The sequence below is a fragment of the Ciconia boyciana genome, chromosome 18 (genome assembly GCF_034638445.1).
Source record: "Ciconia boyciana chromosome 18, ASM3463844v1, whole genome shotgun sequence".
NCBI lineage: Eukaryota > Metazoa > Chordata > Aves > Ciconiiformes > Ciconiidae > Ciconia > Ciconia boyciana.
Window position 1 is genome coordinate 4,962,296 of NC_132951.1, and position 26,797 is coordinate 4,989,092.

At 36.6% G+C, this 26,797-nt stretch overlaps 1 protein-coding gene across 1 annotated transcript; it reads left to right on the top strand.

Moving 5' to 3' along the window:
• The first annotated feature begins 154 nt into the window (after positions 1-154).
• CCDC180 (coiled-coil domain containing 180) lies at positions 155-26,733 on the top strand. Its single transcript, XM_072883369.1, has 37 exons — positions 155-251; positions 1,076-1,282; positions 2,129-2,211; positions 2,748-2,857; positions 2,954-3,082; positions 3,280-3,390; positions 4,436-4,531; positions 4,785-4,948; positions 5,183-5,302; positions 5,934-6,013; positions 6,708-6,796; positions 7,312-7,434; positions 8,068-8,241; positions 8,775-8,890; positions 10,236-10,362; positions 10,796-10,835; positions 10,937-11,166; positions 11,765-11,982; positions 12,463-12,638; positions 13,756-13,936; positions 14,483-14,629; positions 14,906-15,050; positions 15,260-15,376; positions 15,790-15,885; positions 16,238-16,351; positions 17,056-17,255; positions 18,023-18,093; positions 18,888-19,020; positions 19,603-19,674; positions 20,616-20,682; positions 21,021-21,162; positions 21,583-21,743; positions 22,574-22,711; positions 24,038-24,149; positions 24,384-24,489; positions 25,042-25,180; positions 26,602-26,733. The coding sequence occupies exons 2-37, from the start codon at positions 1,242-1,244 to the stop codon at positions 26,731-26,733; spliced, it is 4,500 nt and encodes a 1,499-aa protein (XP_072739470.1). The 5' UTR covers positions 155-251; positions 1,076-1,241.
• The last annotated feature ends 64 nt before the right edge of the window (positions 26,734-26,797 follow it).

A 26,797-nucleotide genomic window follows, 5' to 3' on the forward strand; every position in this document is an offset into this window, starting at 1 on the left:
GGGGAGGGGGGCGAGGTCCCGGGGGGCGGGGCAGGCCTAGGCCCTGCCTCCCCGCGCTGCCATAGCAACGGGGAGGCTGCCAGCCACGCCCCCTTTTCCGTTGCTATGCCGGCGCGCGACGCGGCCATTGGGGCGGGAGCGCGGCTGAGGGGAGCGGGGACCCGCGGCTCCCCTGAGGGGACAGGGCGGGCCGCTGCCGCCAAGGGAGCAGAAGGGCTCTTCCCCCTTCAGTCCAGGGCTCGCAGACACCGGTAAATCGTCACGTAGATATTTTTAAATCCTCGGAATGCTTCGCCTGCAGCAGTGTTAGCAGATAGTGGAAACCATGCGGTAGGCATGTAGTTTCACTCTTAGAAGAACCTTTTAAAACCGAAATGTTTTATCTCCCCTTGGCCCCTAGCTTGTAAATCGCATTTCTGGAAACGGGCCTGGAACTCGGCTGTGCTGGGCCGCATGCAGCCGGCGGGGCCTGTGCCCCTCCTCCCAGCCGGGAAGTCTACAAACAGATCTTTGGGGATGAGGTAAAACAAAGAAACGAGTAAAAGCCAAATGAGTTAATTATGTTGGTCCGTTGCTTGCTGGCTGTTAAAGTGGTGACCTCAAACCAGAGGCCAGTTTCAACCTTTCTGGTTTTTGTTGTAGTAGAAAGTAATTGTGTTATCTTCAGCATATGCTTTCTAATGCATGGACGGGTGTTCCTGTGTCTTCACTGCCTATCAGGATACATTAACTGAAGGCAGAATCATTATAACACAGCAGTAAGAGATAAATGAAGAGGCATGGTAAGCCAGATTCAGGCATTTCTGACTCTGTTGTTTACTTTCCTTGTAACCATAAGCTAGGCACACAATCCAGTTTGCTTCAGTTTTCCTCTCTGAGGAAAGGGTTATCTTTCTTTCCTATTTTGAAAATAGTCTTGGATGAAAATTGTTCTGCATGTGCCAAGTAGTATTAATTATTTTACCTTTTTTCTTCTGCCGCCTTTCCCCCACTGTTTTTGTCAATTATTTTGTTATTATTCTTTGTTCAGTAGGTTGGAAAGAATTCTAACCATTTTGATTATGGTTCTTTGAAGGTTCACTTAGTACACTCTTTGGAAAAAGTAAGGAACAAGACTAGGTTTTCTATAAAGAGTGAAAGGCTCGTTTTGGTGAGGGATTCAGAAATTTCTACTGATGCCAGGCTACTACCATGTTACCAGCAGAAGCTGGTAAAAGCTGTTGAAAGAAGCTGTTGAAAGAATGCCCTACAACGACTCCACAGAAAAGCCACCATTGTACAGGTAGAGAACAGAAGCGTAAAAACCCAATTATGTGTTCCTGACTATAGGCATGAAGTTGTAAGGTTTGCACTGGGAGCTAGACACTCCTGAATTCTTGGTCACAGCACTAACGACTTGTAATAGACTGTCTCCTTGCTGGATGTAAATTGAGTATAATGAGCTGCTGCCTGTTAAAGTGCAGATTAACAGGCTAATATTTGCAATGATGTACATATTGTATGGCTTTTCTTTTAAAAAGAAATTGTACGTCTTTTTTTGTTCAAAGCAATCTAGATATAAGCCCAGTCTGAGATATATTTTTGAACTGTATTTTAAACTGCGTTAATGGTTTATGTGGTGATGCAGTAATGATTATGTAATGAGCAAGAAAATAAATTGCTGCGTCCATCCTTTTCACCCTAACTCTTCTGCTGAATAATGACACTCCTATTCTCACTTCCCCCAAGGAGAAACACAGTGCCCCAGCTGATGGGAAGAGCAGTGGGCAGATAAAGGCTATTTCCACATTTCTAGCTAGTTCTTACTTAATAGTTTATAATTTTTATACCTTTTAGAGACAGTATGTATGTCTTTGTAGTTTACACGTATTAAATCTAGCATTTATTGCTTTTTATGCCATCATAGCAGATTTGAGGTTGTGATCAACCGAGGATAGATAATTACTCAGTCCAATTCATCTCAGAAGAAGCAATATTAATTCTTTGAACCATGTTCTTTGAAGCTAGAGTGATGCTTATGTTCACTTAAATGTTACGTTTTGCCAATTAAATTGCATATTATACCGATTGCAATCCCTACTCTTAGGTATTTAGTACAAATCAAAGCTTTATTCTCCTTCTGTTTCAGAGAAGCTACAACATTTCAAAAGGCTTGGAAAAGTGTAGATGTAAATGCAGCTCAGGAAGTTGGATCCCTACCTGATTTTGTTGGTAAAATTTATTTCCCTTAATGTCAGATATTTTAATTTGCATTTTTAGGAGCCACCATACATATAATGGTTTTAGCTGAACAAAGTATAAAATCAAGCTCAGAAATGACCTGACACATGTTTTATGATTTGTAACTAATTTTGAAGATGAAGAGTCTACTCATAGAAAAAATGGTTGTAAAATTGTCCATCAATCACAATTTGTGTTTAGATGGTAAATGCCAGTTATGATGTAAGCAGATCTCATTCTTGGAAGTTGCAATTTTTTGCATCATACCTGACCTTAGTTCATAGCTTCCACGCTTTTATCCTTCTGAAAATCACAAATTAATAAAATCAAAGGAAATTTAAAAATATGCTTGACTATTTTTAATGTACATTTGCATAGATTTCCCTTCCTGTGGAAAGCTGTCATGCACTGTGATAGCTGCACAAACTACAGAGGTCACAGTGTGGTTTTAGCAATTCGTTGTGCGTGCGTTATGTATTCTGCAGCGACAGTTCCAAGCTACATTATCCTGATTTCTTTCTTGGCAGTTCCCGAGGAAACGAAGACTAATATCTTGGAACGCCTGTCAGAACGCCGGCGAGGCCGTCATGATGAAGCACTATCCTCAATGTATCACGAGCTTGCCTGCATTGCCAGGGTAAGACTGGATTTTGTAATCCAGGTAGTCTGGACTGCTATACTAAGGTCAGGGCCTAATATTCAAAAGATCAGACTGACTTCCTTACCTTTTTAGGAGATGGAACCCTTTGTTTTGGAGCCTGGAAAATCCCTTCTGACAAAACTGATGGAATCTGATAGAAAAATTGAACTTCTGTTTAAAAAGATTGAGTTGGACTCTACTCTAGAAGGTTTCTCGATTGAGGTAAGGCAGCTCATGCCACTTTCTCATCTTCAGTTGTTTGTACCTGGTCTGTGTAACATAGCTTCTTATGTCTTGCTGTAGTTTTAAGATATAAATGCTTGTTGTTTTGGGGGTGGGGGGGTTTGGTTGGTTGGTTGAAGGGGGGCAGGGTTTGACATTTACTTTTCAGTGAAACTGTGAGTAAATCCTTCTTGCAGGGTTTGGAAGAACTGTGGAACATCATCCATCAGGAATCCTTGACCAGAAGGAAGTGGATTAGGGAAATGGATGAAACCTTAAAAAAGGTTGAATGGAGTCGAGCTGATAAAGTGAGCTGTAGTTTTAATAGCTGTTAATTAAGCATAAGATTACTATTTGCTCGTCATGCTGGATGCAGAGCAAAGAGTAGATTGTTTCCACAGGAGACAAAGAGGTCCACCAGGGCTTCTGTTGTGTAGGTGACTACTGTCTTTTCACCGATAGATCATTCCCTCATTTTATACCAACGTAATCAGGAGAAGATACTTCTTTTCCAGTTACAAGTTGTTTGTTTCTTCCACAATTATCTGTAGTAAAGATGCAAGGAATATGTGAGCTGCTTTTATTCTTCTGCAGGGTTATTTAGGCCAAACTGTCAACAGGCCTAATGTTATTTTGTTGGGACATAGCTATTCTGCAGCTGAGAACGTGCATAGATGTGCCCTAACTAATTTTAGTTTGGGTGGGCTGGGTATCAGTAGCAGACATGCTACAGTTACGGAGGCTTCAGCCTGACCTGTAAAAGTCATTGGACATCACAGTAAATGTTTGGATAAATAAATGGATAGTCCTTAAGGAAGTCCTTGCTACTTTTTCCTTGTAGGCAAACAAAAGCTGTCTGTTATACCTGTGTCAGTTTGTCCTCTCTTTGTAAAGTAGACATGATGAACAGCTCCAGCAGTATCACCAGTAACTTTTCTGTTTGATTAGTTATGAAAAATACCAGAGATGACCACGTTTGCTTAGATTTTATGTCCACTTCAAACAACCACTGGTGGATTCACTACAGATATTTGAAAGGAAGTTGGTTTGATTTTTAAATTCAGATTGCAGCCTGTCTGCAGAGTACTCAATTATCACAGATATTAAAGAGAAATCAGTTGAGTAGTAACAAAATGGAATGTTTTAGTTACTATTTTTATGAATGATTAAAAAAATAAGTATTTAAGATATTTAAGATAGATATTTTAAGATTCTCTTCTCAATCTGTCTATCAGCGAATTGAATTTGTTTTAATGGAAAAAAATTGTCTTGTTCATATCATTGCTTAACTTGGGAAACTGACAGTTGAGTTATACCGATTTTTTTGTTGTTCTTTATTCTTTTATTGCACAGATAACAGATGTACTGAGGAAGTATACTGTGATACTGGAGGAAATTTCCTTCTTCTTGTCAGCTGATGTTTACAGGTTCATGCATGATGAGGCCATGGTAAATCTTTCATACTGAGAGACTGTTTTACCTGCGAGAAGACAGCAATCTGAATATTCCCAGAATGTCTTCTTTCCAACTGAAATTCATTATTTCTACCTATCAATCACTGCAATATAGGAGAGTTTTCTATTTTGCAGGGTATTCTTTATAATTTGTAGTATTCTTCCCTCTTTTTACATAGAACAGGCAAATTATTTTTTTTGCATGTTACATGCTGCTTTTATTCCGTTTTTTGTTTTTTAATACACAGATGATTAACAGAGCACTGTTGGATAATCAGAGGGCAATTGCCAAGCTGTTCTTTAATCTAATGAAATCAGAGATGAAGAGGGAATTATCAGATCGATTAAAATGGCAAGGTAGAGTCAAGGACTGGAAGCTCATCCGAAAGAACTACGTAGTTCACAGTTTCAGGTCAGAAATTTTACAATTATATTTTGGAGTATGAATAACACAAAGTGACTAGTGTTCACTTACGTTTTCTATAAATAGTAATATTTTATCATTTTTCCATTATAAAAATAAAAAGCTAAAAGTACTTAGCATTCTTTTTTTACCTGTTATGTATAAAACATTTTTGTATTTGTATTTCAAACATGAAATTTTCCCAAACAGATATTTACTTCAATGTATTCTTCCATCCCACAGAGAATTTATGGCAAATGAAGAAATACAGAATCCCCCAACTGTGAAAACAGAAATGGAAAATATGATAACGGATCAGATTTTACTTAGTGAAAGGAGACTGGAGTTTTTGCAGCACCTTGGGTATGACAAAAGAGAGAACAGGAACAAAGGAAAATAGAATTCTTCCTAGAGTTAATGAGGGACTTGACTACAAAATGCCCTTTGCTCACTTTCAGTGTGCGGTTGTACAATGCAGCAGTAAGGCAGGGCCTAAACTTCTTTTGTAAAGCTCTTTTTAATGGAAAAAATGCATTCTTGGTTTTTAATGCACCAGTTACACTAAACAGGGGGTGATCGAGGGCTAGAAATGCAGAAACACAAAAGTAAATCTTACTAACGTTTGAAACGTGGTAGAAAGGGGCAGACAAGGATGGGCAGAGAAATAAAAATTGGTGATCTTGTCAAGGCATTATTTCAAACACTGCTATGTTTGAGTGTCCATCCTGACAACAAGAAGATGGTTTGGGTGCAATGCATTACAATATTTACAGTTTTTCTTTTACAATGTATGTAGCAACAAGATAGATGACTGTTAGTTCCTTGTCAGTAAACAGTGGCCTTGAAAAACAGCAGTCATCTTGTTTTATTTTCATTGCTGATATGGCTGTAAATAAAGCACAGTAGTATGGTTACTCTGATTCATAATTTTATCCTTTAAGAACTGACTGGATTATATTTGAAGATATCTGACTCTTGTTTCCTATTTCAATAGTGATTTGTTGCCTCCAACACACACAAAAGCTGAGATAGATGAATGGTACAGATCTCTGGTGAATTTAAACAAAAGTATAGGTAAGTTGGGAAATCATAAAAACAGTCTGGAATTCAAGCAATTCTTTCTTTCTTTTTTCCAGGTAGTAATGAGTCAGACGGTTGCTTTGGAAGTATACGTTTGCTATATTCTTTGTTCCATGCATTTCCATGTACCTTCTAAGTTGCTTTGAGCTAGCAATACGACCAAATAAGCTGTCTATTGCATCACCTCCCTTTTGCCAGCACAAGCATTTTTGCATGGTGAGATCTAGCAGGAACTGACTTGGTTAGAATTAATCTGGGGAAAATAGAAGGTTAATTTTAATGCAGATCAGTTCTCAATCATAGAAAAATACTCCTTTTTAGCTCCTGGGGGATGAGAGGAGAAGTATTTGAGATGCTTCCTTTCTCCGAGTCCTGTAGTGTGCCTTCCCTCAGTGTGTCTACCTTGTCGTTCTCCCGAGCACATCCTGTCTTAATGTTTGTAACCTGTATAGTAGCAAAGAAGTTGCTAGCGATTGTAAATAACTCACTACTTTTAAGCATAATGATAAAAAGATTCATATTAAAACATCTTATTTGTAAGTTGATAGTGTCGTACAAGTGTGAAGACACTACTGGGATATATTAACTGTGCTGAGACTCAACATGGGTCCTCTGTCATGTTTCCGTTTCACACTGCATTGTGAAATACGGAAATCTTTACAATGGTCTGTTCTTCCATATCCTTCAGATACCCACAATGTGCAGTCTATGATGAAAATACGCATGCAGTATGAGATGGTCCAGCAAAAATGTTTGGCAGAAGTGCAGTTATGCAAGGTTAGTATCATAGCTTGGCGAATTCATGGAAGGATTGTTGGTAACGGTATACAGTGTGTTGTTACAGTAATACGTGTTTGAGGATCCACCAAACACTGAGATAACAAGTGTAATTACTTTTTAACCTCTGTCTTATTCTGTTAGAAAACTTACTGTCCATTTTGTTTCACAGTAGCATGTGGTATTTGTACTTGAAATGTGTAAAAGCAGTAACAAATGCCAGTAATGAAAGGACCACTGTCCCACATTTAGGTGGAGGATGCAGGGTCAGAACCCTCAGCCTTTGTGCTGAATCTGTCTTATCTTGGGAAAGAAATTCCACCTCTGTGCCTCAGTTTCTCCCTTTGTGTCCAGATAGAATGTTTACTAACAGAATGTGAGATCTAGGGGGTTGAACCTTTCTCCATCCATTCACAAGAAAAGAAGAAACACTAAGTTTAGCCATACTCTTTAAAAGCCACACAATATTTGTTGTATTAGATGCATGTCAATAACTTAGCATTCTTTTAATTTAGAATAACCTGTTGAATCTGAATGTTTGCACAAAAAAAGAGGCTGAAGAAATTGTGAATTCTGACTTACTTCAGTTGACTGAGAAACTAAAAAGTCAGTTTGAAGAAGAACTGGAGCATATGGATGTACGTTTATTACAAGTATTTTTATTGCTCTCTGGGAGTAGTCTGTTCTTCCTGCGCTACTGCCTGAAATGCCATAGGCATCTTGGGCTCTTGATGCAATGTTAGAAAGAGGTCCATAGTGTGACTGAACAGCTGCCCCACATATAAAATGTTTGGTGTGATTCAAGGAGAAGAGTTCATAATTGTTTGGTTTATATTTATAATAGGTTGTCAGGGATGAATTAGGTATAGCCCATCCTGCCTGGAGGCAGAGAAATAGATTTAAATAATCTCCTAAATTTCTTTTAATCCTATCTTTTATGATTCCATACATGAAAATGACTGAGCAGTTGTTCCTAAAATGATAGATGGCCAGATACTTCAGGACATATGCAGTACTTGGTGATTCTGTGCCTTATAGTACCAGAAAAATAAACAGAAGTTTTGATACTCTCAGCTTCTAGAACAAAAATCCACATTCTTACCCAGTTTACTTGGACTACTTTTTCCTCTCCAAGTAGAACAGACCATGTTGAATACTGATAGTGTACTTCCAGACAGCCTTTTATCATTTCATATGTCCCCTTGCTCATTCATTTCACCTTCCAGCAAACGGTTTAATAGTAACTGGTTCACTTAAATGTATTTCTTTAGAGAGACTTTGAGGAGCTGGCTAAACAGAATGAGCGGAATTGTAGAGACTTGTACAGCTATTTTCAGGAGGCCATGGGGCTCTGGGATGTCCATCAACTCAAACTGTCCCAGCAGGAAGGTGAACTTCAGAAGAGATTAGATGAATGCAGACGGAAACAGGGCAACTTAATACAGGTACAAACATAAAAACAAGGATGCGGTATGATGTAAAGAAAGGACTTCTTAATGCAGAGAACACTCTGGAATTCAAAATACCTGCTATAAAATTTAAAAAGTAATCTTTGACATTTATACTGGAATTTCTACAGGGTAGTTTCATTCTGTCAGGTACATTTTTTGCTAACTGCTTGATTCACACTTAAGGTACAGTCATATCTTATTCTTGATATGGCAACGGTGATAAAGATTATATTTTATGTATTAAGTGGCTGCAAGTTTCTATTACTCATAAGATCTTGTGCAGGTATAGAGTCTTGTTTGTATGTCAGGTTCTCATATGGGTATAACATGCAACTTGGGGTGGCAATGTCAAAGATGTTGTTCATTATCTATGAAAAATCTTCCTAATAGATGAGTTTTGGTAAGGTATCTTCCCTTCTTGGTGTAGAATATATGTACATAATGAAATTATTTGCATCCTAAATAGTTATGAAGCATTTTAGTAATTATTAAATCATTTTTACTGGGTTCTTTTTATGTGGCCTTAGATGATGGAAGCTAATCTGGATATAATTTTGAATAAAATGAAAACAGCGAGCTCTGAAGAACAGCTGAAGAAATATTTGGAGAACGCCCTTTCTTCTTCAGATGACATTAGAGCTAGGTATTAATTTTGTAGTGCAAACTTAAAAAGTAAAGCATATTTGAATGTTGGTTGTACTACTTAGGTCTTGTTTATGCTATGGTGTGAAGGTATGGAAAAACACTGCTTGCTACTTCATATAAGAATGTAAAATAAAATAATTTCCATATTGAACGAGGTTAAGGCAAATAATACCCACATTTTAGAAGTAGGACTAAGGAAGACTGTTAGAAGTAGGACTAAGGAAGACTGGTATAATTTTAAAAATATACCGGATCAGTAGTATTATGTAGTATACCATGTCATCCATGCCAATGGGATAATTATTTATTCAGAAGGTAAAAGTAGTAGTTCAGATTCTTGAATCGCAGGGATCAGAAAGTAGGTCTGTGCCATCACCTGTGCTCACAGATCTGATCTCTTTCAAAGTCGCAAAGACTAGAAGTTACTAATGACTCTCAAGATAGTCAAAGTATATAGTTTGGTAATCTTGCTGTTACGTTTCTCATGATCAGGCATTTGTATCATTAAAAATCACATCAAAATTGGCACATACCACTCTCCTTGCTGAAGATCTTAGCAGAAGGTTTGACGATTTTCACACCCAGAAGGTCTTTTCTGTCTGTTAGATTGGAGGCATATTAGAAAAGCGATGTGGACCTGAGAGGCAGATACACGCACATGCACACACCTCACACTGTAGCTGTGTTTAGAGCTGTTGGTTCAGTACTCTTTATATTCATTAGGACAATTTTAAAAAACCCAAAGGTAATGTACCTTTTTAGGTAAGTGAAAATACAGTGAGAGGTTGCAGAGATGGAATGTAATCTATCTGAACATTTGAACACGTACACAAATTCCCCATAAGTATCTTCGTATAGGAGACAAAGCAAATGTAAATGTAAATGAAAACAGGTGTGAACATTGATTTTTCTTGAATCAAGACTCAGCTTGAACCATTAGTTTTCATTTCCAAGTAAAATGAAAATAAACCAGAAAAGCTTCAGTCACAGCTGAGCATGATACAGAACTAACATGAAAGACAGTAATTTGACCTCTCACTTCTAATATTCCTTATGTAAGCACAGGTCTTGAATGTTTTCCCATCCCAAATGAAAGATCTAAAATACTTTATTGTAAATATTTCTTAACTTTTGTGCATTTATATATTTGAAATGAACTAATCTCTACTAACAAGCCAGGATGTGATTGTATTCAGGCTAAACAGATACCGTACAATGTTTAGCCTAAAGGTTTTATGAGATTGGTCGAAAAGTTAGATTTGGATTTAAAGACATTGTAGTAATATTTCATTTTATTTCTATACATACTTGAGTCTCTTAAACAGTGACCTTAAATTTGACAGGTATGAGACATTCAACCAAGTTCTAATGGATAAAGTAATGGCTTACCCAGAAGCTATTTTGCGGGAATTGATTTCTTATAGTATATCCATCAGCCAATATTTTAATGTAAAGGAAATCTTCAAACAGGTATAAAGAAAACAAACTACTTCTGGTTTAAAATCTTACTGGTGTATTAATTTTTCACTTTGGGAAAATTCATATTACCTTTAAAATTTAGATTATATAAACTAAAGTATTGTTTTGGCCATAGGACTGAAGTGCTTTTGGTAGAACTAGAGGGGGGAAACACAAAACCTTTCTCTGTCCCACACTTTTAACTGTGTCCTTGTTACAAACTGCATTTCAGCAAATTCACTTGCCTTTTAAACAGAAAACTGCAAGGTAACAAAATTGTATTAATCAATTTGAGTGTTATAGCTTCTTTAGAAGATAAGTGACCCATTCAAGACTATCATATTGAAATAGATATATTTTGAGAAGGAATATGGATTTCTTATGAGCAAGCAAATCCTCATTTTTAAATTGTGTGAGATTTTTTTTGTTGTTGTTTTCCTTTTAGAACTTGCAAGGAAAGACAGACTCCACGTTTCAAGATCAAGGTAATACCTCAATGGTACAAACAGGTATTTTTTTGCTTGCTTATTTTTCAATCTGTATTTCTTTGGATTGTGACCAGTAAAACTCTGCTTTAACTGGAAAGAACTAGTTAAGGCTTCAGAAGCTGAATGTCTGGTGGAGCAGCAAGCTGAGAGCATTGTGCAAGAAAATGAAGGAGAGGAAAAGACGGTCAGTTGTCAACAAGAAAATGAAGAAACAAACACAGCTGAGAATGAGGAGATCTTTGCACAGGAAACTGAAGAAGCAGAGGAAAAAGAAGATGGGGAGAGTATTCCTCATGAAAGTGAAGAAACTGAGCCTGCAGAACAGGGGGTAAGCTTTACACAGGTTAGTGAACAAGAGAATAAATTTGAAGGGGAAGGAAGTCTTGCACAAAATAATGATGAATAGGAAGTCCTCTTTTTGCTGAGGTAAGTAAATTCCTTAAAGTAGATTAGATTTAGTTTGTACACAAAGCACACAGGAGTCTTTATTGTTTTCATTTATTTCTGGACTATTAGGGCTTTAGATCCTTTTTATGGGCAAATGGAGTGTATAAAAGTGTAAAACCATTCCTTTTGCACTGCTTTTATCCTTGTAAAAAGCTTTTGCATATAATTTTTTTTTAAGTGTCTTTCTTTCATCATAGTATTCTTAACCCATGGTGAATGATTTAAGCTGTATTTGTATCTAAGTATTAGTTTTTCAGGTCTTTAGTTACGTGAATTTATTACCATAACAAAAACCTGTTAAAACATTGATGACTCTGCCTATTGAGACTTGCAAGCATATTCTCTGTATGAATGTTGTCCAAACTGAGAATGAGAACGTTATTCTTAATATCCTAGGATTCTTACATTAGCTTGTGCACTGTTGATTCTATGCTTATACCTTTAAAGGTAACAGATGATGATTTCCAGTTGTTTCCTAGGCTATATTCAACAGCAGCAAGGCAGAAAGCTCTGAAATTGCCATTGAGACCTTTTCCACTTCTAGTGGAAACTCTTACACAGTTCTTGGAGTTAAAGAGGCAGGAAAGACTGACATCCCAGAGACTTATTTTACAAAATATGAAAAAAAAGAATCACTTCCTATGTACCTGAAATACGTACTTATTGAAGAAACCGTGTTTATAGAGCTGAAGAAACGGTTAGTAGAAAACAGTTTATGTTCTTTCTTTCCCTTTAGGTAATAGACAAATTTCAGCTGTTTGGAAGAAACATTAGACTAAAGATGCAAAAATAATCTGATTATTTTGATGTTGTTCCTCTTTTTAAATTGATAAAAATAAGAGAAAATTTTTATATTGCTTTTCATCCATGGCTCTCAAAGTATCACACAAGCATTTACCTCTTACAGAACATTCATATTTTACAGAAAATTATTTAGTGAGAAAATATATTACAGAAAGGCAGGTAATTTGCCCAGATTCCCTGCAGAGCCATGAAGGTAAAATGCCTGGTACTCAGTAGTATGCAGCCAGCAGAAAAACTCTACCAGTATTGTGCAAATGGTAATGAAACCATATCTTCCTATAGTCAGAAGTTAAATTCTTAGAATTAATATATTTAATAAATTCTTATGTATTACTTACTGTTCCTCACTGTAATATTTCTTTTTCAATCATAGGATTCGCCTCTGCTTTTTTGAACACTTGGAGAAATGGTTTGCAGAGTCCTTGTCCATATCCTGTGTCTTTGTAGCTGCCAAGAAAGAGGAGCTGAATTCAGAACTTCAGCTGTGTCTTTGCTCGCATCAACGAAGACAGGAGGATATAGAGACAAATATCTACAATGTTAGAGCTGGTAGTGACTTTTTTTTACTCTGAGCATTACATGTCTTCATTTAGAGGCAATCATAAGTGGACCAAAATCTGTTTCAGTGTCAGTTGACTCAGCAGTAGAGGACAATAGGAAGCAGCTGAGTGTCTACTAATTCCTAGTATAATATGATACTCATATATTTTAAAAAAGATGTTTATTTTCTGTAGTTCATACGTTATGTTTGGAAAATACCCAGCAGTGCCTTGATCAATGACTTGATCGTAAAAGATGTAGAACATTCAGTTTCTGTTGTCAATATTTGTGAATCCTCATTCTCCTTGAAATTATTTAACAAGAGTTTGCAATGTACAAAGAATAATTTTAGAAGTGTTGCAGAAAAAGAATTAACAAGTGTTGGGAGAGACAAAATGCCAGGGCTTGGCTTCTGAATACAGGAGAGGGAGGATTTAGCTATATGAAATATCACTGAGCAGCTACGGATTGGCCACTAATCAGAACTCTTTTTTCGTATGAGAAGTGTCAGGTTTTTCTGGTGGGAAAAAAATTATTTAATACAGGTTTCTTGTTTCTTGGTCTTTAACATAAAAACTAAAAAATTCTCTTTTGGGAGAACAGGCAACTAATTTTTCAATTCCACTTTTTCCTGTAGAGAGGACAGGTGCCTTTTCTGGCAGTTTTCTTGAGGTTGATTGGCTGGTTCTTGATTTATCCAACTATCGTTCCAGAAGGGAGACCAAAAATTATTCCCCGCCCCCCCCCCCCAAAAAAAAAAAATTGGGACAAGTGTGTTTTCCACTAAAAAAAAAAAATCCTTCACCTTTACTTTTGTTACAAGACTGAGAACAGAGAGATAATGGAGATGCCAGCAGTGACTAAAAATAAAGGAAAAAGAGGGCTTAGAGCAAACAAGAGACATTTATGATTTGAATGGATTAGGAGCTGCCAGGTATCTATGTCAAACACAGGGGAAAAGTCAAAGAAATTGAATTGGATGTATTTTATTTGTATGTTTTAGCCACTCTGAGATCTGGCTCTGTTTATTTTACTGCTGCTTCTGATAATAGGTTGGCTGGTGGTTGTGACAATCCACAGTAAACAGGGAATAATGACCATATTGTAAAATTTCTTTTCTTATCAGTGGAACTGCTATTTCACAAAGAGTGTCTAGAGTGCCACTGTGCAGGTGTGATGGAAGCTCTGAAAAAGGAGAAAGCTGAATTTCTCAAATTTTGTGATCAGCAAAATAATGTCATCAAAAACTTACATTCACGAATCCATGACATGGAGTCTGTCCTCCTCAGTGCTCCTATGACTGAGAAGTAAGTGTGCCACAGGTGTTGCTGGCTGTGAATTTCCATTGTTAAATACTCCTGATTGCTGTCTGAGATGTTCCTGGTTTGCATTCTGAATCTGTTTTTTATGTCATTACTCTTCAGTGAAGACTACTTCGTGAAACTTTAAAAACATGTAAAGAATTTTTGTTTCCTTTATCTCTCCCTGAAGAAATTAAAATCAGTACTGAATGGATGACAATTTTCATATATTTTCAAAGTGCTGGCAGTCTTAAAGTAGAAAAGGTGTTTCATCTGTTTAGATTTTATCCAGTTTACTGAACCTGCACAGTAATAGCAATTGACTAATTGGTTTTGAAGGATACTCTTAAATAGCATCAACTGCTTGCTGATATCTGCCAAGTGTTCATAAAAACAATGACAGTTCAGCGAGTTGCTTTCAAAATACTAAAACACTCCTGAGTTCTCATTTTCTTCTCATTTTGTTCATGTCTTTACAGCCAGCAGTCTCTGAATCATAATGTGTGCTCCTCTTTCTGTATGATTTCCCTGTCTTTTATTATTTGCTGTTAGGTTAGTTTCTTTCAGCAACAGTCTGCACTCAGAGCTACATAATCATCTGGAAGTGATCCAGGTTTCCCTGAGAAGTTACCGGAACTATTTGGAGGAAGCTTTAGGAAAATTAAGGAATTCAAATGTGGATTTTCTCAAAGCTTGCAGGTATAGAGATTTCATTGGAGGGTTGTTTATAAGTAGTTACCTATTCCTGGGCATCAGCATTTGTTGCATAGGTTGAACAGTAAAATTAAAGTTTATTTTGTTATTCATCTAGTTTGCTATTTAAAAAAAATAAATTTATTTTGTTAAGCCACAATTATTATACTGTTTTAATCACATTTGTGTTGGTATCTATGTTTTAGGGCTGCTTAGCTAAAACAGTCTTTGAGAAAAGGAAGACTCATAGCCAATTGCTTTTACTTTGCTGGTTGCTTTCAGATTATTTTTGGAGGGAGGTAACTTTTCGCCTGAGGAGGTAAAGTCTTTCAGCAAGTGTGTTCAGAAAGAAAGTAAGCATATCGACTTTTTTGAAAGTTTAATCAAGACAGATATGGCAAAAATGGAATCGAGCTGCTTGGAGGAGGTGTGCAGACTTTCGTTCTTTCAAATTATGTATTATATTGGCATATTTAACGTGATTTATAACAGCTTGCTCCCAGATTAGGACTGCAAGACTGTTCTGTACAGCAATTACATGATGGAAAAAATAAGTAGAAATGGTCAGTTCTATTATTTAAGTTTTAAAAAGTGAAAATTAATTAGTTCTGTCTCTTGTTTCTGGCATTCTTAAAGGCTACTGAACTTATCAACCAGTCTGAAACAAAGTTCCATTATCTCTTTATGAATCGAGTCTTTATGGAGAAGATCCAACGATTTTTGACAAATCTACGAGTGCAAATCAAATCAGAGGTACAAACAGAAACATCAGAACTTTGTTTAAATGAATTATAATAATTTCTCTTTTATTCCAATGAAGAGATTTTTGGCTGAATTCAGAGTGGACAAATACTAAGTGACTTTTTATATTAATTCAAAACCTGTTTTCTGTCATTATCAACTTAAAACTATGTTTTTACTACTGTTACAGCTATGCTGAAACACTATGGTCTTGCAGCATGTTGAGTATGTACATCTGAATAGACCAGCATTTTTGTGTGGTGCAGTAAAGCACATGAAGTGTTGCTTTTGTGAATTACTGTTTTCAGCTTCTCTGAGTACCAGTGATTGAGTGTTTTTACCAGCAAGTCTAGTGGTTTCAAAGTGGAGCCTCTGAAAATCCCTTGAATGGGATTTCACTTCACCAATATCTGCTTCTGCTTTAGGTAGCAAATTCCAATCTGCAGGCAGTGACGTTAAACTCTTATCTGGAGAAGCTCCATCAGAAGATAGATGTTTGTGCTCATCCTACTGCAAATGAAGTAAGTTCTAATCTGCATGAAATGGCATTTAATTTCACTTGGTATTAATTTGATTCACTGTGCATGTTTGTATAATGTATAAACTAATATTTTTGAGGTAGACTTATTTTTATACACATTTGCGGGGTGGGCAGAAAGAGTACTTTACCTCAGAATTTTTGCTCAGAAAGGTCCTGTACCTGTTTTCCTGTTTGTCAAACAAAAACCTCAGCCTCTATACAATTTCATTGCTTCCATGTATGTGTAAATAAAATGGTGACAGAACAGAGTCAAATGACGTTGCATGCACAACAGTCAGCATATTTGAAATAGCTAGTTTAGTGAATACCATCTGTATTATCATATCTTTTAGGCTTTGACTTCTGAAGAGTTGTATGATTTTGCCAAAGTAGTGTTGAAAGAAGTGAAAAAGAGGAGCCAGTATCTTGACTGCTTGCTAGTAAAAGCAATGAGCCCGCATGATAATGTAAGATAGCATTTAAGTTCTCTATATTTTATTTAATATTGAGTGAATTTTTATGTTTTATGTTATGTATATGTTTTAAAGGTTTTTCAGAATCTGTGCTTTGAATTTTCAAATGAAGAAAGATGCTGCATTATGCCAAGCTGTCCAAGACATTGTAACATTAGGTCAGCTTCTTTAAGAGGTTGAGTGAATCAGTCACCACTGAGTTCACTAAATGTTAAAGATGCGCAGCATCACAATGAGTTGCTCAATTCTTCACAAGAGTTTATTTTCAAGGTGTAGCACCATTCATAGATACATATTTCATGGGTTTCTTTAAATAATTTTAAAAATAATTTGATTTTTAAAAAAATCAAATGTGTCCTGAAGAGATTTTTTTAATCAAGTGGGTTTGGTTTTTTTCCTTCCTTGTCTGGAAAGTCTGTCTTTATTTTTTAATCTACAGTAGATCATTGTTTTAAGGGTATATACTTAAATACTGCTTATGATAATTATGAGAATCTACTCTTAACTACTTTTAAATGTCTCAGAGTTGTATAGCTGTAACAACATTACTACTAGAATTATAAAAAAACTTTCTTTCAGCCTGTGAAGCAAATTAGTGTATGATTGGAAGATCTGCTTTAGTAATCAGTAACTACATGTAATGCTTTCACTAATTGCCTGCTACAGTCAACAGGGTTTCGTTTTTCTTCCCATTTCAGGAGGACTTCACCCCTCTTGCAACGAATGTTACATTACAAGGTTCAATTGCTGTTGCCATTCGAACAGAGTGTCTCAGAGATGAGAACAAATTGATGGTGATGGGGCTGGATCCTGTCCAATTTCCTTTGTTAAATCCAAGCAGAATGGGAAAGTCTGCAGTTGATGATTTATCAATAAGTGTTATCAAAAACTTACTTGAGTAAGTACTTGTTTGCGTAAAGGTATTTTTCTGTTGTTGTCTTTATATTTTCTTTGCTATATATACCTCTTCTCTTCATGAGGCTCATGATAACACTGCAAGGGGCTTCACTACAGTATTGTTAAAATTTATATTCCAGAAGCATATAAAGGTTTTCCTGAATTCATATTTGGTAGTTTACCTCTGTATATACAGAACTATGGAATATATTGTTCATAGGTAATACTACTACTACTACATACAAAGCAGTCTAGCTTTATAAATCAGTCTAGCTGAGAGTGCTTTCTTTTAAGAGCAAGATTTCTAATAGGCAAAAATACCCCACTGTGAGTAATAAGTGACATCTAGTTTATAGCACTATGATATATTTTAGGTAGTCAATTTTTGTCTTCTAGAGCCTTATTTTAGTTAAAAGGTGATTACATGCTACATAGTTGAATGAACATACAAAGTGTGAAATGAACAGTATGACAAGTGTGTGATTTGCAAATAAATATTTTAATGCAGTTTTGCTTGTAGAAATTCTGAAATTCCTGTTAAACAATTAGTTAGTCCCATGAAAGTACTTATATTTACACTGTCAGTACTTACATTTACATTGTAAAAGTAATCCTATCTGTTAAATATTATCTCGGAAATTTAACTGCACTTAGCACATGGTAGGGATAGAGAACTTACATAGTTCTCTATACAATATATAATATAGTATATCATATAAAATAGCAGGGTATTCAATAGCCGCTTAGCTCTTTTTTTTTTTGTTTCAGAATTCAGCCGTCCAGAAAATCTTCAGGCCTAACTCAGGAGAGAAATGATCACTCACATTTATTAGGAGCAGGTGTGCCAGCATTTCTTTTAATATATTACATTCATCTAAATTGTAGTTCCTAGCATATCGCTGAGCAGGTCTAGCATGTTCCAGGCCAGTGGCTTACATGCTAGCTCTGAGAGACTTGTGCATCCCAACTTTCTTCTTGGATATCTTTACTTTGCAATAATAAGATCATTTTTGGCTCTTAACCAATGAAAGCTGCAGAATGAGATAATGACTTTATAAAGAGTACCCATATTTGTGATAAAGGTAAAAGATAAAAGGGAAAAGGGGTGGAGAAAAGAATTAGAAGGCATGAAAATATGTAGGGGATCAGGTATCCTTCTCACAGTGTATTTTCATTCATTCAAAGGTGAGTGCAGAGGCAACCCCAACTGCTCCCTACCTAGTGTTCCCATTTCCTCATCTCTCTTCTCCAGAGCTTGACTCCTCCAGCCACTTCCAAAGATATCCTCTCTCTCTTCCACATTCCTAAGTCCCCATCACAGCCAAGACTATGAATGTAGCCCGGTCATTCTCCCTCTTATTCCCTGCCTTAATGTTGTTTTAAATCTCCTCCCATCTACCATGTATTTTCTATTACATTCCCATTACTCATGCCCCAGTGCACAACCTTTATTGCTGTTGCCACTGCTGGGTTACTTCAGTTCTGTCTGCCAGAAATGATTGTTCCTATAGTCGTCCCCTTAATGCTGTAAGGAAACATTATAGAAATGAGAACACAAACTATATAACCATATAAAAAATACTTCAGTTGGCATTTATACAATGTTCTTCATCTTTCCTTGTTAAATATAAAGCAATTCTTCCCACATCAAAGAAGAATCATCACTTAAATGTATCTAATGAAAGTCCTCGGAACTCTGCTACTTACAGCTCTGCAGCTTGGATCACCAAGAAGTCATCTTGTAAAAAAAAGAGGCCAAGAGGAAGGTAAGACCCCTGAAAGGTCTTACTTATAATATTCCCATGCAGAAATTTACCTAAACTTTGTCCACTGCCTGTTGTGTGAAAAATTCTTAACGCTTAAGCATATTAGCCTTCTTTCCGTCTAGGTTATCATTTGGGATCTCTTCCCTGTTTATGTCCTCATGACCAGCACTGCATTTTTTTTCAGATTTTGGCTGGAAAAACACTCTTCTTTTTCTCCTTCATCTGCTGTTGTTTTGTATTGTGAAGTTGTTGAAATATAGACTAACCCCACTTTTAAATCAATATATCTTAATTTTCAGGTCTGGTGTCTAAATAGTATGTCTTCAGCTTAGTCCATAGATAGATGAAATGAGCTACTGTAATAGTAAAAACAACAGAAAAGTTTTGAGGAGCTGTTGAGGAGACAATCCTGATAATTTTTTTCAATCAAAAAATTATTTTCATATAATACTAGTTTTAGAGTTACATTTTTCCCAATTTTTATTCAGTTTCATGTCCATCATATGACTGACTAGCTCAGATAATCAGCCAGAGAAAAAAAATACTTGTGGATAGTCTCAAATTAATGTTTTGACTCCCTAGGGTAGGGACAACTAGACCAGTTCTCAGTGACAAGAGGTTCCAGATATTTGGAGAGAAGCCTCCAGAATCTGAGTAAGTAATGTGTATTTGCAGAAATAGAAGTTAATCTACAAAAAACCCCCTACCTATCTATCTATCTATCTATTTATTTATAATCATGAACTATAGAATTCACCATTGAATTTTGAGGTATTTAACCTTGATATTTATTGGTGAAAGTGTTTACAGAGCAGTTCCTTTTTGCAGCATAATAATAGTGAATATAAAAGTAATCAATTTTATTCTGTTTAATATCTGAAATGGGTGGCCTCATTGAAGCCCAGGTACATTTACAAAAAATGGGCTGGAAAATGTAAAATAGCCTGTCTTTCAGTTATTTTCACCTCTAAGAAGAGCAATAAATTTTATACACTGCATTCTTGTGCTCAATACTACATTTATATGAATAAACAAGAAACAAACTGTTTAGGAGGTGATTTTTAAATGGTTCCATTCTCCTTCTCTGAGAAAATGATCATATTTTTTCTTGATATGTGCAGTCCTACTATATAGAATTGAGATATTTCATAAGTGCCATGCAAAACTATTAAAATTAATGCCTAAGATGTTTAAGTGCTTGAGAATTTTGTTCCACATTGTGTTTCAAAATACTTGCAGTAAACAGCTAGACCCACCTTCAAATATTTTTGGTTTATCTAAAATGCATGGTAAGCCCTTAAGGTAAGTTTTCAGCACAGGAAGTTGGCTAAGATTGCTTTTTTGTTACAGTGATGTGGAGGTGTTCTCCAGTAAGCATTTACAATAGCTGAGAGTCCTTGCTTCTGCTGAAGAGAATCTCTACTAATGGGGGTGAAGGTTCTTAGGCATTCTGAATATTTCTTTGTGTATGCTCTCAAAAATGTATTAAAATAAACCTGAACAAAATATTTGAAAAACAGTAAATATTGCCAATGTGATAATTTTACAGTGTGAGTTTCTGATTTTTTTTTTTTTTAAATTTTGTTTGTTTTCAGTACTTTTAAGGGGAGTATTATGAATATTCTCTGGACGGGTAATAACAGCTTGCTCTGCCTTGCTGAGGTAAGAAAACCCAGTGTTCTTCGGTCACTTTTGCTTTCATAGGTCTACTCCTGTGTCAGCTAAATAATTTGGTTCTTTACAATGTTTGGATGCCCATCCAAAAATTTTCCTTTCTTCACCAATGCATCTAATTTTTAAGTAGTATTTGACAGTGTATTTTTAATCACAGGTTTCTTTAAAAATATTAACTAAGCATTTCAGAATCAGAGGAAGAAAACTGGTCTCAAATAAGAGGGTGGTTGATAGATTTGTATATCCCTGCTACTGTTATATGCCTAGATGTGTCTTGTTTGAATGTGTTATCAACAACTTTTCTGTTTTATCTTTACCTCCTGAAGGAGTTCTACGAAAAAGGGAAGCCTCAAATCACAATGCCTGAAGATCTGCCAAAGACATTTGAACATTGTGCAGAAGTGCTCAAACAGAATCTATTGTCATACCAAAGTCAGACAGATGATTACTACAATTCCTGTCTTATAGGTAAATTCCTTCAGTTAAGACTTCTAATTTCTTGTGTATGTAATTTTTCAGTTACGTAAACTGAAAATTGCAGTGATTGAGAATTACGTAGCTTTCTTAATCCATCACACTCAGTGGAAAAACTCCAGTTGATTTTACTGGAAATTGGGCCAATATTCTCTTTTATATATTATCAGCTACAAAAAGTGTGGCAGAAGGGCATTTGAGTAAGTTGAAAACCTGTACAAGGTCACATCTTTTAGCAAGTGCATGTTTATCAAAGCACTGGACCTAGAAAAAGGAATGGCGGGGACAGAATCTCTGTCAGAGAAAATTCCAGGTTGTTTGACCCTGGCAGTGTACATTCAACTTGGCTGAGTGGTTTTTTTCCTTGCAATGAATACTTCCGTGTCACATAAACACCCTATCTTTTCCAAAAAGAATTTCAGGATCAACTGAAGTTGTTTGAGAAGGAGCTCCCTTATGTCTCCCAGTTGGCAGTTGATAGTCTTTTAAAAGAACACGAGCAGAAGCTCAGCTATTCCACTGGTCAGATTCGGCACGTCTTCAATAAACAGCTGGAAGACTGGGAGAATGCCAAGGTATGTATCGTGGACATATTGGAATGCTTCCAGTGTAAGCAATGCTAAGTGCATCAGAATTAATAACAAGAAAATTTTATCATCTCACTGTTTGCTTAATCACTCACTGCTGAGCTAGCCACACATTTAGTTTCTGTGTTTGCAGTGAGTCTGTGTAGTTGTACTGGAAGCTTTGTATTTCTAGTAACTCAGTCCCTTCTCCCACTGCTTCCAGCATTGGGCTGCCTCTTTGTAATCTTGTACAGCTCTGCCTGTCATCTTACACTTAGATTGTAAACTCTTCAAGGGCTGTGACATTGTGCTATGGCTATACAGCTCGTACTGTAAGGGTGCACTCGTTTGTAGGTACTATGACGTACGGATAATGAAATATCATTATTTACTATCTTTCAAAAAAGAGGTATATTTTGTCCGGTAATATCAAACTGATAACAGAATCATAACAGAGATCATGCAGAAAATGTTACAGAGTAAATCTTGAGATTTTGTCCCTCTGAGTATTAAGTTAAATTCAGGAAAAAATACACATATAAAGACATAAAAAATATCTTGTTTACCACTTGGTGGGAGAGATTATTATTTGTTGAAAACAAAAGCCAAGGTGAGATCAGAGGCCCTGTTCTCCAGCAGATAGGAAATTTGGTGTATACTGCACTGCAAGGTTTATCTCTAGACAGCCAAGGAATACACTAAATTTTCTTTGTCTTTCTGAATACTTTTATATAAAATGTGTGGGTTTTACTACTTCCTTATTATGACTCAATTGCACATCCTTTACTGAAGGCATTTCTTTCTTACGTATTTATGTATTCTTATGTATTTACTTAAAGGCTGTGCACAAGAATCAGTTACATCCCTCTCTGGGACACCCAGACAACTTACTTCAGCTGGACGCTTTGTGCCAAGAGGAAATAAAAAGGCAAAAAGACCAAGCTGATGGTATTCGTCTCAACACAGAGATGCTGCAGGTAATTGTAAAGTCATTGCTCGAATATGAACTTAGATGTTGCATTTGGAAAGCAGAGTACATCTTGGATACATTTTTCCTCCCCATCAAAAGTAAACTGGAAAATATTTTCAGTTTTAGGCAATCCTGCCTAAATGTCCTGGTTTCGGCTGCAATAGAGTTAATTTTCTTCCAAGTAGCTGGTATAGTGCTGTGTTCTGGATTTTAATGAGAATAATATTGATAACACGCTGATGTTTTGGTTGTTGCTGAGCAGTGCTTACACTGGTCAAGGACTTTTCAGCTTCCCAGGCTCTGCTGGGCCCACAAGAAGCTGGGAGGGGGCACAGCAAGGACAGTTGATCCAAACTGGCCAAAGGACTATTCCATACCATGTGACGTCATGCTCAGTATAGAAACTGGGGGGAGTTGGCCGGTGGGCAGCGATGGCCGCTCGGGGACTGGCTGGGCGTCAGTTGGTGGGCAGTGAGAGGTTGTATCACTTCCGCCCCCCCCCGGATTTTGTTCCTCTCTCACTCTCTTGTTTTCCTTCTCATTACAATTTGTTGTTGTTGTTGTTCCAATTATTAAACTGTTCTTATCTCAGCCCACAAGTTTTCTTACTTTTGCTCTTCCGATTCTCTCCCCCATCCCACCGGGTGGGGAGGGTGAGCGAGCAGCTGTGTGGTGCTTAGTTGCCAACTGGGGCTAAACCAGAACAATAGATTTATTGTGGAACTAGCTGATCTTTTGTATCATTCATAGAACATACTGAGGAAGAGATGACTTATCTCTTAATGGTAGAATTATTGGATATAATTCTAAATTTGGAGTAATAGTGACATCCTCTGGTTAGTTATTTTACTTGCAGATGACAGATGCCTGGAAGGGTTTCTTCTGTGTGCATTTCATTAGTGCAAATAATTGACATTTTTCTACACACAGAGAAACACATAGACTGTTTTAGAATAATACCTGGCCAAAGCACTTCCACGCAAAGTACCCGAATTCCAAAATGGCCTTTGCTTTGGGCAGAAGGATGCATTTACAGGTAGCTGTTTTTATCAGGTTTAGATGCTTAACTCAAATACTCAACTACTGGGGAACCATACACAGAACTCTGTAGCTTTTTGTACTTTACCTTAGGTAATCAGGTAGTGTTGAGAATACTGCAGAGAGGCACTTTTAGACCTTTTTATGTGCAACTTAGAGCCTTATGTCTGTTATCTGCAGCTGTTGCAAAATGTCAAGGTTGGATACTTGTGTAGTTCTTTTGGAGCTAAACTAGAAGGAGAGGAGATCAAATTATCAAAGGAATTCCTCTCACTTGGCTCCAATGTCCCAACAGGACTGTGCTGCTGAGTGTGCTCAGAACTTTGTTACTGCACTAGCTGCCTTCACTGAAAAGCTGCTTCTGGAATTAGATGAAAGTATCACTATTGATGATGTACAAGTAGCAAGTAAGTAAAGAAGAGATTGCTTGTTCAGGCCTCCGCTTCCTACTCAAAGATTGCAGCAGACTTTCCCAAGGAAGAGGAGACTTTTATATGCTATAGTACTTTAAATGGAAAGATTTGCATGACCAAGCATGCAAAGCTATTTCTTGAAAGTGAAGAGCGTCTAGCTGCATATAGTTACTCAAAGCAATGGTACTACTGCCATTATTTTGTTGCTGCTGTTCTGTTATCTCCCAGAAACTGAGATGCCAAGAGAGAAGACATCCACTTTAATCAGCCGTAAACAAGCTGGACTTCCTCTAGAAATCTGTGAAGTTAAACCGTTAATTGAACGTGGGAGCAGGTAATATCTGAAGATACTGAACACTGTTCTATGTAATTTCTCCTCTCTAAACTGGTATCAGACACTGTCCTCATAGTTTTTTGCTGCACTTGTTGAAACTGCTGAATACTATGCTCATCATTAGTAATGTCATTTAACTAGTTATGGGGCAGTTTGGGTGGGTGATGATTGTAAAGAAAGAATAGCAATGAATCCAAATAAATAAAAGTGAATTACGTATTGTAAAGCAGTACAATTTCAATTTTATTGCTATGCCACTTTGCTAGCCACTGTTTATCAATTCAATGCTTTCAAATCTATGAACATACTGTGTATTTTCACTAAGAAGACATTAATTATATTTACTGTGCAGAGATCCTGAAGTTTTAAAAGAAAAGGTGGTTGCACTAAATAAGGTAGTTTTTAGGGTAATCCTTTTGTGGAGATTGAAACATTTAATCTTTTGCACTTTAAGTACAAGTAACATGAATTAGTATAATCTGCTGTCTTTTCTAACTTTCTTTCTCCTGTGGCTTGCTTGTTTGTTTATTTGTTTGGTTTGTTTTTTTAAAGGACTTGGCCAGGAATACCCATGACTACTCTCACAGACAATTCAGACTATATTATTTGCAGAGAAACTGCGTCAGTTACAACAGCTAAGACTACACTGGGCCACAAAGCAGCAGTAGAAGCGAGAGATGCTGGATATAAGGTTGGTCTGTGGGAAAGGACTGTGAGTGGGGCTGCTACTGTTGTGGACTTGGTTTTTTTAAGAAGAAAATTATAGCTATGTATAAGTTTTTAATATACACAGTGTTTTCAGATCTTAAAGCCATACTCACCATGTGTAGAAATCCTCTCTCGTGTCCGTTTCTTTGTGATGTTGTCAAAAGCAGACAGCGTTGGTTTCTCAGAGCACCCTCTCGTTCAGATACATTACAATGGGGAATTGTTTCAGCAGAGAAGCACGGATGGTGTCAGAAACAGGACACTTCATGCATTTCAGCAGCATCATGATTCAAAAAGTAGCTGCTACCACAATGCCATTTCAATACAGCTTGCTTTCACTCACCTTTCTTTCTAAAGCCTAAGGCTCTAGCCTTAGATCACAAAGGCTGATTTTTCCATAAAAGGCAAAGGGCTGTAAGATACTTACATCCTATCTTACATCCTGTCTTACATCCTGAACCATCACAGATCAGTTTCCACCATAAAAACGATCACTCTTTCTTCACTAAGTTTGCTAGAAGAATAAGCACATTCCAGACAACTCTGAGACTCTGACTTGCACTGACCATAGCTTGTGAAACAGTAGTGTTCAGCAATTAGGAGAATATTCTAAATTATTTGGAAATAAATGGTCAGTGTTTATGCATCTGTCCTGGAAGTAATCATACTCCCAGTGAACTGAATTAATTTTAAAAAAATATATTTTTTTAATAGGGAAATGTAAAATACACTGTCAACAATGGCAAATGCCATCAAAACTATAACTTTGCATGAGCGTTTTATGTATCTAGGTATGGTACCTAAGCACCTGGTTACAGTACGGTTTTGAAGTGAACGTATTTTGTCAGCAGGGTTTGATACAGTAAATGCATCCCACATAAATATTTTCCTGAATGTATGCTGCATTAAAAATACAGTATTTTATATTTTGGAGCATGGACTCTTTAATAAAGGTGCCTTGAGATTTTCATGGTAGTCTACAAGTTTCTGTTTAGGTGAAATACCTTTTTAGCAGCTTTGTAATAGTTCAGTTCATACTCGTGACTTAGGGAGTTCCGGCAGGAGCCAGAGTGCATTCTATGTTTGAGATGCACGCTTTCCTCTCTCTTCTTTGGAGAAGGCAGCTCTTTAATCTTAGGAGCTAATGGAAGTGAGATGAAGATCTTGCTATTTTTAGCAAAATTTAAATATTGCTGATAATTTAGTTTCAGAAGCCTTTAAAAGGAACACAGAAGGAAGGCAGTGAATAATTCATTGTGCATATAGTTCTATTGTCAAAGGCAGAAAATAAGTGTCCTGTATGCAATCTTCTGATGCAGTGGATCAGGACCTGGATTTAGGCAAAGTAAAATTATATTTCATCACTACCAATTTTGTCCTTTATTGTTGTTGTTGTTTATACAGAAATACAAATGTAAACTTGAGCAGCAGTTTGCCCAGATCAAGGAAGAAAGTACAGCTCACCTGCTGACAATTCAGCGTTGGGAAGATTGGTGGAAACGATCCATCCAGAAGATTAAGCAACTCTATACATGAGATCAGTCAAATCTTACTGATGTCCTGATCATTGTTGGTGTAAACTGACAAGTTTGTACTGATA